Source organism: Callithrix jacchus, chromosome 4 (assembly GCF_049354715.1).
Source record: "Callithrix jacchus isolate 240 chromosome 4, calJac240_pri, whole genome shotgun sequence".
NCBI lineage: Eukaryota > Metazoa > Chordata > Mammalia > Primates > Cebidae > Callithrix > Callithrix jacchus.
In genome coordinates, this window is record NC_133505.1 from 142218726 (window position 1) to 142232366 (window position 13641).

The 13641-nt window shown below is 37.1% G+C and overlaps 1 protein-coding gene across 45 annotated transcripts in view; it reads right to left on the reverse strand.

The window, feature by feature from the left end:
- AHI1 (Abelson helper integration site 1) overlaps window positions 1–13641 on the reverse strand; it is a 239998-nt gene that overhangs the window by 225474 nt on the left and 883 nt on the right. For 28 of the 45 annotated variants that reach the window (XR_013534548.1, XR_013534547.1, XR_004742097.3 and 25 more), the window contains exons 2-4: window positions 9294–9436; window positions 8288–8351; window positions 6693–6817 (exon numbers count right to left, since the gene is read on the reverse strand). Coding sequence is in view for 37 of the 45 variants with exons in the window: in XM_035296764.3 (XP_035152655.3) it covers window positions 6693–6817; window positions 8288–8297 (135 nt within the window). In the remaining 8 variants the exon portion in view is untranslated. Of the gene's footprint in view, window positions 1–6692; window positions 6818–8287; window positions 8352–9107; window positions 9437–12603; window positions 12689–13641 lie in introns of those variants that run through there. The other 17 variants (XM_078370106.1, XM_035296761.3, XM_078370120.1 and 14 more) reach the window with 4 other exon arrangements.

The following is a 13641-nucleotide window of genomic DNA, read 5'->3' on the forward strand; positions in this document are numbered from 1 at the left end:
TCAATGGGGCTCCTTGCAAAAATGAAGGTGAAATAAAAACTTTCTGAGGACAGAATTTAGGTTGACAAATTTTTTCATTACTTTAAAATGTTGCTCTATTGTCTTTTAGCTAAAATAGTTTCTGATAATAAGTCTGCTGTCACGCTCCCATACATAATGTCTATTTTCTCTTGCTACTTTAAAGATTTTCAATTTATTCTTCATTTTCAGCAATTGTGGTATGATGTACGTTGGCTTGATTTTGTTTATATTTCTTCATTTATGACCTATTGAGCTTCTCTGATCTGTGGGTGTACTGTTTCACACAATCTACAAAGTTTTAGTTATTATTTCTTCCAATGTATTCTGTCCTCACTCCTCAGATTTCAAGTACACATAAGTTGAAAAACAGCCAATTTTAAGTTTCCAATAGTTTAACAACCAGTTTACAAAATTCCCTAATATTTAACAACCAGCTCTTATATACCTGGACAGGCCATGCCAGCCCACCACTGGTTTTTTGTGTTTGATTTGAATAATTTATATTGTTATTTCTTCATATTTGTTATCATTTTAATGCATTGTCCAATATGCCAATTGTATCCAGTCAATTTATAATTTTGAGTGCTATTTTTTTTAAACTGCAGAAGTATGATTTGGTTTTTGAAAATATGTTCCATTTCTTTCTTTTACATCTTTTTTATATTTTCCCATTCCTCTCCTAGAGTCTGTCTCTATTGATTGCCTTATCTTCTGGTAACAGGTTGGATTATCTTTCTTTTTTTAAATGCCTGGTAGATTTGACTGAATATCTGACATGATAAATTTTATATTGTTGGTGGGTGGATTTTGTTTGGAATCCTTTAAATATTGCTGGCCTTTGGTCTGGGATACAGTTAAATTACTTCAACCAGTATATCCATTTAAGGCTTTTTTTTTTTTTTTTGAGAAGGAGTCTCACTCTGTCACCCAGGCTGGAGTGCAGTGGTGTGATCTTGGCTCACTGCAGTCTGTGTCTCCTGGGTTCAAGCAATTCTCCTGCCTCAGCCTCCAAAGTAGCTGGGACTACAGGTGCCCACAACCATGCCTGGATAATTTTTTTTGTATTTTTTGTAGAGACAGGGTTTTACTATGTTGACCAGGCTGGTCTTGAACTCCTGACCTCATGATCCAACCACCGCAGCCTCCCAAAGTACTAGCCTGACCCACTTAAGGCTTTTTAAATTTAGTTCCCCCTTGAAAATATTGGGGTTCTAAATTTGTTTTTGCTAATTCTAGGCCAGCACTTAAAAAGGTGAATGAACACATGAAGGATATTATTAATACCTAGAAAACTGAGAAGATTTTCTACCCTTTTAAAATCAATTCAGTGCACCAAACAAAAAGTTTTAGAAAATGTAATTTATAAGATAAAGAAGATATCACCTCTACAAAATAACTATTATAAAAATAAAGTGAGAGAGGATAAAACCTATAATACAGTACACCCAATAAGAGTGAGCAAAATATAGCATAACTTTCCCTTTTTAAAAGAAGGTATATGCAACTTCAAAAATAATTATAGCTACAATTTGAGTGCTTACTCTTAGCAATTTATAATTTGTTCCAGTTACCATTGCTAAGTATCAAACGACTCCAGACTTAGCAGTGTAAAATAATAAGCAGTTTATTATGCTCTGAGCCCAGCATATTCTCTTTATTTATTAAGCCCCGCTTATCTAATTCCTGATGCTTTGATCTCACAATCCATCACTTCAATCATCACTTGCCATTTTCATGTACTTCCTATCCATCACACTTTTCTGGTAAAACTGAAGGCACTGTTCAAATTTAGTGAACTTTATTTCCAGAACTATAACCAGGCTATTGAATACTGCTAGAAAAACCTGAACCACTTCAATGATGGTATATTAGTCCATTTTCACACTGCTGATAAAGACATACCTGAGGCTGGGCAATTTACAAGAGAAAAAAATTTAATGAACTTACAATTCCACATGGCTGGGGAGGCCTCACAATCATGGTAGAAAGCAAGGTGGAGCAAGTTACATCTTACATGTACGGCGGCAGGCAAAGAGAGAGTTTGTGTAGGAAAACTCCCATTTTTAAAATCATCAGGTCTCATGAAACTTATTCACTATCACAAGAACAGCACGGGAAAAACCCACCCCTATGATTCAATTACCTCCCACTGGGTTCCTCCCATGACACGTGGGAATTGTGGGGGTTACAATTCAAGATGATATCTGGGTGGGGACACAGCCCAACCATATCACATGTTGTACTGTCACCTTTCTACCAGCATTCTATCAAAATGTGTTTGTGTTTGAATGGACTAATATACCATCATTGATACCTTACTACTAATACACTTTTTAAATACCTTTTTGATAAGCAAAAATATCACCTTGGTATTCCAATCTGAATCTCTTTTAAAATCTTACTACATTTTATTAGTCAATGTTATTTTCTCTTGTATCTGGTTTTATTTTTCATTCCTTTTGCTCACTTAGCAATAACTTAATATTTATGGCATCAATTTATGCAACTTCTTTACAAGTTAACAACAGGAATGAAACTTACTCATAAGGTTGTTCCAAGGATTATAGGTCAGTAATTATAAAATACTCAGAAGGCCCTTCTCATTCCACATGATGTAGCTGCTCAATAAGTATGAGCAATTATTATGATTAGCTATGTGTAAGAGTATTAGTGCTATGACTATAAAATATTACGTATTTTTCTCAGTGAACTGGCTTATAGACAAATTTGGTTTTTGACAAAAAAGTATCTTATATACATCAGATGTATTTATTCATTCAACAAATAGAGTCTTCTGTGTACAGGCAGAAAATGCCGTCTCTTTATTTGGGAGGTCTTTTATCCCTTTTAAGACCAGAATATTTTAGAAGGTCTTTTATCCCTTTGAAGACCAGAATATCTTTCCACACAGGAAGGTTAAACCAGCCAGCTATTTTAATTTTCTTATGCAAATATTTGCCTATTCAATTTTTACATTTAAATTTTTGAGTTATCTGAAATATAATTTTTAATTTGTGAGATAAAATGCCTTCCCTCAAAAACTAAAGCAACCTGACAATACTATTTATTAATTCTATTTACAATTTCTTCAAACATCTGGAAGAGCTACACTCCCCTCATTCTATGTATTTTTTTGTTTTGTTTTGTTTTTTGAGATGAAGTTTCACTCTTGTTGCCTAGGATGGAGTGCAGTGGCATAATCTCAGTTCACTGCATCCTCCACCTCCTGGATTCAAGTTAATTCTCATGCCTCAGCCTCTGAAGTAGCTGGGATTACAGGTATGCAATATCATGCCCGGCTAATTTTTTGTTATTTTTAGTAGAGACTGTGTTTCACCATGTTGGCCAGGCTGGTCTTGAACTATCTGTTGCACTTTGGACAGACACCTATTGATAAAAAGCTATCATATATGTTACATGCCTTAATACATTTACTTCAAGATTATTAAAGTTATGATGAAAAGATGTTGAGAAAAATTAAGTTTACCCTGCCCCCATGGCTCCTTTGGGGAGGAGGATACCTTCTAGTTTGTAATAAGCATTATGTGGGTAACAGCTGCCTACTTGGTATCGTCCTATGTGTATATGTAGAACACCTGTGTATTAATAATAATCACCTGTCAAAGAGCAAATAAGTGCGTGGATGAATCTCTGCTCGGGGCCTTCAGTCCTGGAGAGGTGCAAGCCCCGCAGGCTCTCAGGCTGTTGGTCCTCAGGACAGATCCACTCTGTTGGCTATCTGGGTGTCTGCCTCTCTTAATACCTTCAGCTCACCTGGGTGGTGGTCTCCCGACTGAGCTGTTCTTGGTAAAAAGACATCTTCCCTTGCAGGTCCTGATTTTAAAGGAAGAACCTGTAGGCTAGGTATCTCCCTTTTTAAAGGGACCCATGGACAACTGTTGAAATCATAGATAATATGCTATGTAGATGTGTGGATTTGCATTTTCCTAGAACCTCATAGGGTGTTCTAGGTTTGGTGCTTACATGTATGGTTTTCATACATAAACACCAAAAGGTTCTAAAAAATCTACTACTCCCCATTTCCAATTAAAATATGATAGCTTTTTTCCTTGTTATTTTTACATTATATGGTTTTTATTCAATTTATTTGCACTAACTTATTAATACTGACTGATATCCAATTATTAAGCTAATCTTGAGTTCTTGGGGGAACTATCTGGCTGAGATAGATTATTCTTTTAACATGATTAATTTCAATGTGTTCATATATTTATATAGGATTTTTTGTTCTTTGAATACAAATTCATAAATGAGACAGTTGTAAGTTTCTTTTCAGAACTGTCTATATTTTTGCACTTTTACTTTTAAACTTGTCATTTTGTTTAATGTGTGAATCTTGCAAGCAAAATACTTGATATTTTATTTCATATTAGTATTATTTTTGAGATAGGGTTTTGCTCTATACTCTGGCTGGAATGCAGTGGCATGATCACGGCTCCCTGCAGCCTGCATCTCCCAGGTTCACGCAATCCTCCCACCTCAGCCTCCCAAGTAGCTAAGACTACAGATACATGTTACCATGCCCAGATAAATCTTTATTTTTTGAGAGATGGGATCTCATTATGTTACCCAGGCTAGTCTTGAACTCCTGCACTCAAGCAATTCTACCACCTCGGCTTACCAAAGTGTTGGGCTTACAGGTACGAGCGACCACACCTGGTCCTGATATTTTAAAAATCTATTTTTGAATCGTTTTTTAAAATGGAAAGCTTAAACTATTTACATTTATTGTCATGACTGAGTTTGCTCTTAATTTTCTTATTTCATTGCTTTCTTTTTAAAAAATCTCACTTGATATTTTTAATGCTGATGACTTAGAAAGTGTAATAATCTATTTGACATATGTCATTTGTTTTATTTCAAACTCTAGGATGAAATATAACTTTTGACTATACACTAGGGATAGGAGTAATAGCTACTGACTTTTCGTTCCTTTGTAAGCTAGGATGCTTTGCTCAATCTTTGAAACCAATTTGTTCTGTTATCTCACATTATCAATTATACATATCTAATGTAAAATCTTCAGGAATTATTCTGGACATATATAATAATTAAAAAAGTTCTACATGTTTAATTGATTTCAAAGTTCATCCAATGGTATTTTCAGTTCATAAATTTCCCATTAAAATTTTTATATTGATATATAAGAGTTGTATATATTTTGGGGGTTCATGTCATATTCTGATACCATATATGATGTGTAATGATCAAATCAGAGGATCTGAGATATCCATTACTCCAAGCATTTATCTTTTATGTTGGAAACATAAATCTTCTCTTCTGGCTATTTTGAAATATATAAATTATTAACTGTAATTTCCCTACTAGAACTTATCCCTTCTAACTATATTTTGTACCCCTGTTAAGGAATGAACTTCTGTTCATCTCTCCATCTAAGATCTTAAGATGTTCTATTCTTAAATTCTTAACTTTGATTCACATCTAGAAATGGTACTACATCTCTGATAAATCTTCAATCTTTTTTTTTTTTTTTTCAGGGAGGGAATGCTGATAATATTTCTCCAATAAAGCACATATGTTTACAACTACCCTCACAAATGACTGACAACTTGAGTAACTAGATTCCTTGAGCTACAATTTTTCCCTTAATACACTAAATATTTCTCTATTGTCTTTTGGATTTAGTGTTTTTAGAGAGAAGTCTGAAATGTACAATAACCTATTTATTTTTTTCTGTGAGGACAGAAAACGTAACAGTCAAAGTAGCAAAAAGTGCAACTGAAGTAGTGAGATGGGTATAAAGAGTGCATACTGCATTAACTGTGGATGCCAATATAGACTTTATGATACCAAGGGGATCAGATTGTAGTTAGTTGCTGATTTGCTTAATGTTACTTTGAGCACTGTATTTTTAATCCCTTCAAGTGTGCTGCCAAAAATTCTATCATTTGAAAGTGTGCCTCAAACATAAAAGGATAACTATTGCCTTAAGGCCGTTGATTTCTCTTGGTTCTGCTGGGTAGAACCATACAGAAAAAAGTTTCAACAAGCACAAGCCATTCAATAGCTGAAGTTAGGATACTACTTCCTAAGTTCTTCACAATTCTGGGTTAAAAATACTGATTTCCGGGGCCGGGCGCGGTGGCTCAAGCCTGTAATCCCAGCACTTTGGGAGGCCGAGGCGGGTGGATCACGAGGTGAAGAGATCGAGACCATCCTGGTCAACATGGTGAAACCCCGTCTCTACTAAAAATGCAAAAAAAATTAGCTGGGCATGGTGGCACGTGCCTGTAATCCCAGCTACTCAGGAGGCTGAGGCAGGAGAATTGCCTGAACCCAGGAGGCGGAGGTTGCGGTAAGCCGAGGTCGCGCCATTGCACTCCAGCCTGGGTAACAAGAGCGAAACTCTGTCTCGAAAAATAAAAAAAATACTGATTTTCTACAAAAATCTTATCATGGCTAGTTTTGAGTTTCCCCACTATCTCTGGTCATTCTCCCCACTGTGTGCATGTTCTTCTTGTAGGGCAGCACTCAAGAATGAACTCAATACTCCAACAGTGATGTCGATTCTAATGTCAACTTTATTTTACTATGTGTTATTGACCATGACATAATGTTACTGTTTTTAATTATATGCAGCCATTTTATGCAGATATGTAAATCACCATTACCAAATGATGATTACTTACCGAGATGTTTTCTCCAGACCTGACAAGTTTTTTCTTTGGTTTTTTCCTTTCATGCATTAGATCACTGTGGGTCTTAAGCAATTCTTCAAAGCGAACTTTGGTTTTTACTTTTGCTTCACTCTCAGCTACAAAAGAGTCATGTCATTCTGTAAACAACTCTATTATAACACATTACTCTTATGTTAAGAAATCAAGCCTTGTAAATACCTGCGTGAATCCTCTAGCTACATTAGAAACACTCGCTAGTCCTTCCTTCTTAAACACTTTTTACTTTGACTTTAGTGACACAACATTCACTTGTATCCTTCTGACCTTTTTGGCCACTGACTCTAAAAGTCTCCTTTGCTGAATTAACTTTTTATTTCTGATAAACAATAGCATCTACCACTGTTAGTTACATGTTATGTGGCTTTAGACAAGTTACTTAACATTCCTGAACTTCATTTTCTATATCTGAAAAATCACAATTATCCTATGTCCAAGATCATTTTGCATGAAAAATGGCTAAGGCCTGCCAAGCCTGTCATCAGTAATCCACAAATATTACCATTACAAAAAAATTTTTCTTTAAAACATGAATCAGGTAATGATTAAGCCCATAAAAGTTTCCCATTTTATTTAGGATAAAATAAGTCTGTCACATGCCCTACAGGGTTCCATACCTCCTGATCTATCTCTAGAGCTTGAAATCAAGACAAATATCCTCTTAGATGCCTATGTTCTAGCTATAATACCCTTCCTCCTCCGTCACAGCAAGCTCCTTCCGACATGAAGCTGTTTCTGAGGCAAGCTTCCTCTAACTCCTCACCTGGCTGGGGGTTAACCTGTCTGTTTAAATGCTGTCTCTAAATAAAACATCTGACAACTAAATTTTCCTTTTTATCACATAGCAGGTTGTTCTCTTCCTTCACAGCACTTAACACAAATGGAAATCATATAATCATTTTTATATCTATATAAAGAATATATTGTTTGTTTTCCCCATAACTACATCCCTAGCTACTACTATGAGGTCTGACACAGTATACATACTCAGTCATTATGTTTTAAATTAATAAATGTTGAATGAATGGGTACTCTAGAGCAACTGTTGGCAAACGATGGCCTGCAGGCTAGTCACTTGTTTTTGTAAAGTTTTACTGAAATCAGACAGGTCTATTTGATTAGGAATTGTTGTAACTGCTTTCATGTTTTAAAAGAGATAGAGCAAGAGACAGAGTTGAGTAGTTATAATAGAGACCAAGCCTAAAATATTTATTAGCTGGCCCTTTCAGAAAAGATTGCCAATGCTTGTGGTGGAGTAAAACATTCAATTTTGATGATAAATAATAAAAATTAACCCTATGTTGTAATCATTATTTACTTTGTTCAGCTGAGTCCCAAACTACCATTCATTAAATATATAATAACCTTAATCACAACATTAAATAGAAAACTGAATACAAAACCAATAAATATCTCTACAGTGTAGCATATTTGGTAAATGACACCTACTGTATTCATTAATCGGTTAAAGAATCCCTTAAAATGAAAATAATCCAAACTTTAAATGTATAAAATATAAATTTTATACATACATTTCATAAAAGTCTTACCGGGAGGCATCTCTCAGCTTTATGCAGAGGACTGATAATGTTAAGAATTGACTCAATCAGGATCCTATTGAAACAAAGAGGATGTATTTGTAATATGGAATTTCCAAATAAAAATTATAAAACATTCTTCACACAAGATCATGCCATTGTATGTCCGCTACTTCATTAAGTTTATACCAGTAAAGCTATGTTACCTTATCCCAATCTTATGCAAATGACTTGGGTACATTTGAATCAGTTTAGGGCCCTAAAATCAAGGGAAACAAACTGGATCATCTCTGAATAAAGTATTTATATATTTGAAACAAACAAACAAAAAATTTTGAAGGCAGTCATCATCTAATGTCGTATGTTAATAAACTTTTTAAAGTGTTTTAATAAATTAATAAGCATTTCAACACACTTTCAAGAAACCAAACTCCATCTCAGGATTGACTTTCCTAAGAGTATTCACTACTACATTCAAGCATGCTTGAAGGTAGCACACTCAGAGACAGTGAATTCAAATACCTGTTCTGCCATTGAAAATCCTGCTACAATAGAGAAGGACAGTACAAGTATTTGTACCATTTTTCTTTGGGTGTGTATTACTGTGTGTCAGAATAACTCAAAACCATGGTTAAACTCAGCATGTATATTACTAAACTGCCCATTTTATTAAAAAATGGGGGTATATGTTTAAAATGAACACATTAATTCTCATATTAGAACATTTAGAACATAATATGCATGCTTTTAAGAATAAACTTGAAGGATGTTAAAAAAAAAGAGTTGGCTAAGGCATTACTGGTTGGTTGGTTTGTTTTTGAGATGGAGTCACCCTTTGTCAAGTGCAGAGGCATGATCTCGGCTCGCTACTCTGCCTCCCAGGTTCAAGCAATTCTCCTGCTTCAGCCTCCCGAGTAGCTGGGATTACAGGTGTGTGCCACCAAGCCTCACTAATTTTTGTAATTTTAGTAGAGACGGGGTTGCACCATGTTGGTCAGGCTAGTCTCGAACTCCTGACCTCATGCGATCCGCTTGCCTTGGCCTCCCAAAGTGTTGGGATTACAGTGGGCCACTGCACCAGGCCCAAGGCGTTACTGGTTAATGCTGCAATTCCCTGGAGATCCACATTCATGTTCCTCTTGCAGAAATGTCTAAGAAACTCTAAAAAGAAAGGAATGACTATGTAAACATACCTATGTCAGTTAACTTAGGCAACACTATGCAGTACGCAGACAAAACAGACATCAGTAAATCCATGTAGTAAAAACTCCTACACTTTAGTGACAGAAGCCTATATTTACTCTTTCAAGTAGTTATAAATCTAATAAATATAGTCTTCTACTTTCTAGTCTGTATCAAATTAGAAAAGAGAAGCTGCGAAGGCAAGTTCAATGACAGCATCAGTAACTGAAACCTGAGAGCACAAAAGAAGAAAAATCATAAAGCAAATAAAAACTTAATATTTACACTACATGAGGGTCAGCCAATAGGCAGGAAAAATGACGACTATGAGTCACCAAAAAAAGCCCGCGAAGTGGGGTGGCTCATATCTGTAATCCCAGCATTTTGGAAGAATGAGGTGGGCGGATGACTTGAGGTCAGGAGTTTCAGACCTGTCTGGCTAACATGGTAAAACCCCATCTTTACTAAAAACACAAAAATTAGTCAGGTGGGCAATTACTTGAGGTCAGGAGTTTGAGATCTGTCTGGCCAAAATGGTAAAACCCTGTCTCTACTAAAAACACTAAAAATTCGTCAGGCGTAGTGGTGGGTGTTTGTAATCCCAGCTTCTGAGGAGGCTGAGGCAGGAAAACTGATTGAACCTGGGAGGCAGAGGATGCAGTGAGCCAAGACTGCACCAGTGCGCTCCAGCCTGGGTGATGGAGTGAGATATATTTTAGTAAGATTACATAACTAATGAATAGGCAGGAGAAAGAATTAGAGATGATTCCCATGTTTCTAGAAGTAGAGCAAGTAGATTAGCAGTATCATTAAACTGTAATATGATGCACACTAGGAGTAGTTTAAAACCCATGTCCTAGAATTAGTCTCCCATAGTCACTTGTATAACTTTTGGTTCCTCATCTGTAAAAACATCCTACCAGTGCCTACTCAAAGGGCTGTAAGGGTTAAATGATTTACAAGGGTACCTTAGAAGAAACAACAATAAATATTAGCTATAATTATAACAGGTGCTATTTAGGATGCAGTCACTGGGTTTAACGTGGGTCATGTCGAGTTGGGTGTCTGAAGGGCACTGAGCAAAGCATCAGCTCCACTGTCAGGTCCCTGGAATCAAATACCAGTTCCAAATGCCAGCAGATTAATCTCTATGGACATCAACTTCCCAGTCTTTCACAGTAATAGGAGTAAATCACTCACAGGGTTTTTGTACAGATTAAATGAGAATATGCAAGTGAAATACTTAGCACAATGCCTAGCACATGGCAAGCCTTTCAAAAATGACAACTGTTATTACGGTCATATGTGTGTGTGTGTGTTTATGAATATAATCATATTATGTTTGTTAGGCAATCTATTAATCCAGCAGGGAGACCCTAGGCTGAAGATTTGGGAGTTATTTATAAATATGATAGTTGCAAGAAAATGAAAAGCCAATGAGAAGTCTGTGAGCCCATAATATAAAGTAAAATCAGGGAGATAGGTGAAAAACTGGGAGACAGAACCACTACAGAAGAGAAGAGTTTTAAGGAAGATGTAGTCTCTACTGTGTGGCATCAAAAGGGGATGCAGGTTTTGAGGAGAGTCCACTGAATCTGCAAGTAGGAAGTCACCTGTAGCAAAACTGTTTATGGAGGGGCAGAAACTTAGTAGGCTGGGGCTGAGGAATGAATAGAAGGTGAGACCTGTAGAAGTGACATGCAGACAATTCTTTTTTTTTCAGACAGAGTCTCACTCTGTGACCAGGCGCCAGGCTGGCATGCAGTGGTGCGATCTTGGCTCACTGCAACCTCCGCCTCCTGGGTTCAAGCAATTTTCCTGCCTCTGCCTCCTGAGTAGCTGGAATTACAGTTGCGTGCCACTGTGCCCAGCTAATTTTTTGTATCTTTTAGTAGAGACAGGGTTTCACCATGTTGGCCTGGATGGTCTTGATCTCTTGACCTCATGATCCGCCCGCCTCCGCTTCCCAAAGTGCTGGGATTACAGGTGTGAGCCACCGCGCCTGGCCGACAATTCTTTACAGAATTCTTCCAACTGTCTTCCCATCACCCCTAAAGGAAGTGACATGAGACAGTAACTCTGAGGGACAAAATGTGGAAGGATTATGCTGTTTGTTTAAAGATTGTCTCCATGCCTCTATCACCTTTCCCTTTAAAAAAAATAAGTCATCATCTACATAGCAATTAGTGTAATTTTCCCAAATTCAAATGTGACAGTGTTGTTTCTTTTTTTCTTTTTTTGATGGAGTCTTGCTCTGCTGCCCAAGCTGGACTGCAGTGGTATGATCTCAGCTCACTGCAACCTCCGCCTCCCAGGTTCAAGGGATTCTCCTGCCTCAGCCCCCAGATCAGCTGGGACTATAGGCGTGTGCCACCACGCCCGGCTAATTTTTTGTATTTTTAGTAGAGACAGGTTTCACCGTGTTAGCCAGGATGGTCTCGATCTCATGACCTTGTGATCCACCCGCTTTGGCTTCCCAAAGTGCTAGGATAACAGGCATGAGCCACGGCACCCGGCCCTATAGTGTCATTTCTTTGCTTAAAATTCTCCACTAGCTCCCAATCGCACACTGAAAAAAAATATAAAGTCCTTACCATTGAGGAGGCCATTTATGAATGTCCCCTTCACACATACACTGTGTTCCAGCCATGTGAAACTACCTACAGGCCCTCACATGTGGGAAGTCCTCTCTTGCCTTTGTATCATTACACATATATCCCCTCTCCTGAAAAATGTTCTTCCTCCTTTGTCACTCTAACAAACTCCTCACCAACCTTTGAAGGCAAATGGTATCTTCTCTAGAGAGCACTCTCACCTTGAAGGGCAGTTAAGTACTTCTCTTCTGTGCTCCCAGAGTGCTGTAATCTTTGTAACTCTCTCTTATCAACCCTGAATTTCCACCCTGGTAAAATGTTCTGTGACCCCCATAAAACTGCTAGCTTTGGAGGGCCAGGCCAATGCTCTCTATAGTTATGTATCTGCCACTATGAAAGAGAAGTGGAGAAAAAGGGGATGACAGGAGGGGAGGAAAGGGGAGGGGAGAGGAGTAGAGGGAACAGGAGATGAAGGGAGGGAAGACACAAAGCAGTAGCAATGGTCCTAGAGTAAAAAAAGACTCAGGCTTGAACTCTACTGTCACCACTTACTGATGTGTGGCCTTGGGCAAACTACTTAATTTCTAATCCTTGTTTTTTCTTTGTCTGGGAATTTAAAATGGCACCTACTTGAGTACTGTAAGGAACAGAGAAAATACCAACAAGCAAAATAATCAGTACATTGCAATAAAATTATGTCCAATACTATTGTATTTAAAATAACTAAATAATTACAAATTAAATACATGATTAAATCATATACTTACGTACTATTAATAGCTTAATGCACAACTAATAAACACATTATTTAACGATAACACAGAAAATACATTACAGAACTCATCTCTTTGTTTTTTTGGAGAGAGTCTCACTGTTGCCCAGGTTGGAGTACAGTGGTACAATCTTAGCTCACTGCTGCTTCCGCCTCCTGGGTTCAAGCTATTCTCCTGCCTCAACCTCCCAAGTAGTTGGGACTACAGGTGCATCCTACCATGCCCAGCTAATTTTTGTATTTTTAGTAGAGATGTGGTTTCACCAATGTTAGGCAGGCTGATCTCCAACTACTGACCTCAAGTGATCCACCCACTTTGGTCTCCCAACATGCTAGGATTAGAGGTGTGAGCCACTGCGTTCAGCCATCTCTAAATCTTAATGTGCACTACAGCAAACACATGATAGAATTACTAATATTTGATTAGTAACATCTGCAAAAATTCAGGTCAGACTTTAAAAGACACCTCTGAATCTTGCATATTCCATTATTTTACAACTTTTCCCTCACAAACCCTTTTACATAAGCTTCTAAGAGATACTATGTAGGAAAATTAAATGGACCGCATTTCATCTCATTTTATTTTACAGACCACCTGATTTATCAGCCAATATGTGACTCAAGATGAATGGGAGAAAAAACTGAGAGGCCTGATAATTCGCTCCTTAACCAAATGTCGCAAGGGGAAAAAAGGCAAACAAAAATCCTGTATACAAAATTCAATGAATAAATCAACCAGATTCATTATAAGTAAACAAGATTCTAACTTCATAAACATTATTCTTCATAAACAAGATTCTAAGTATGGTCCAAAAACA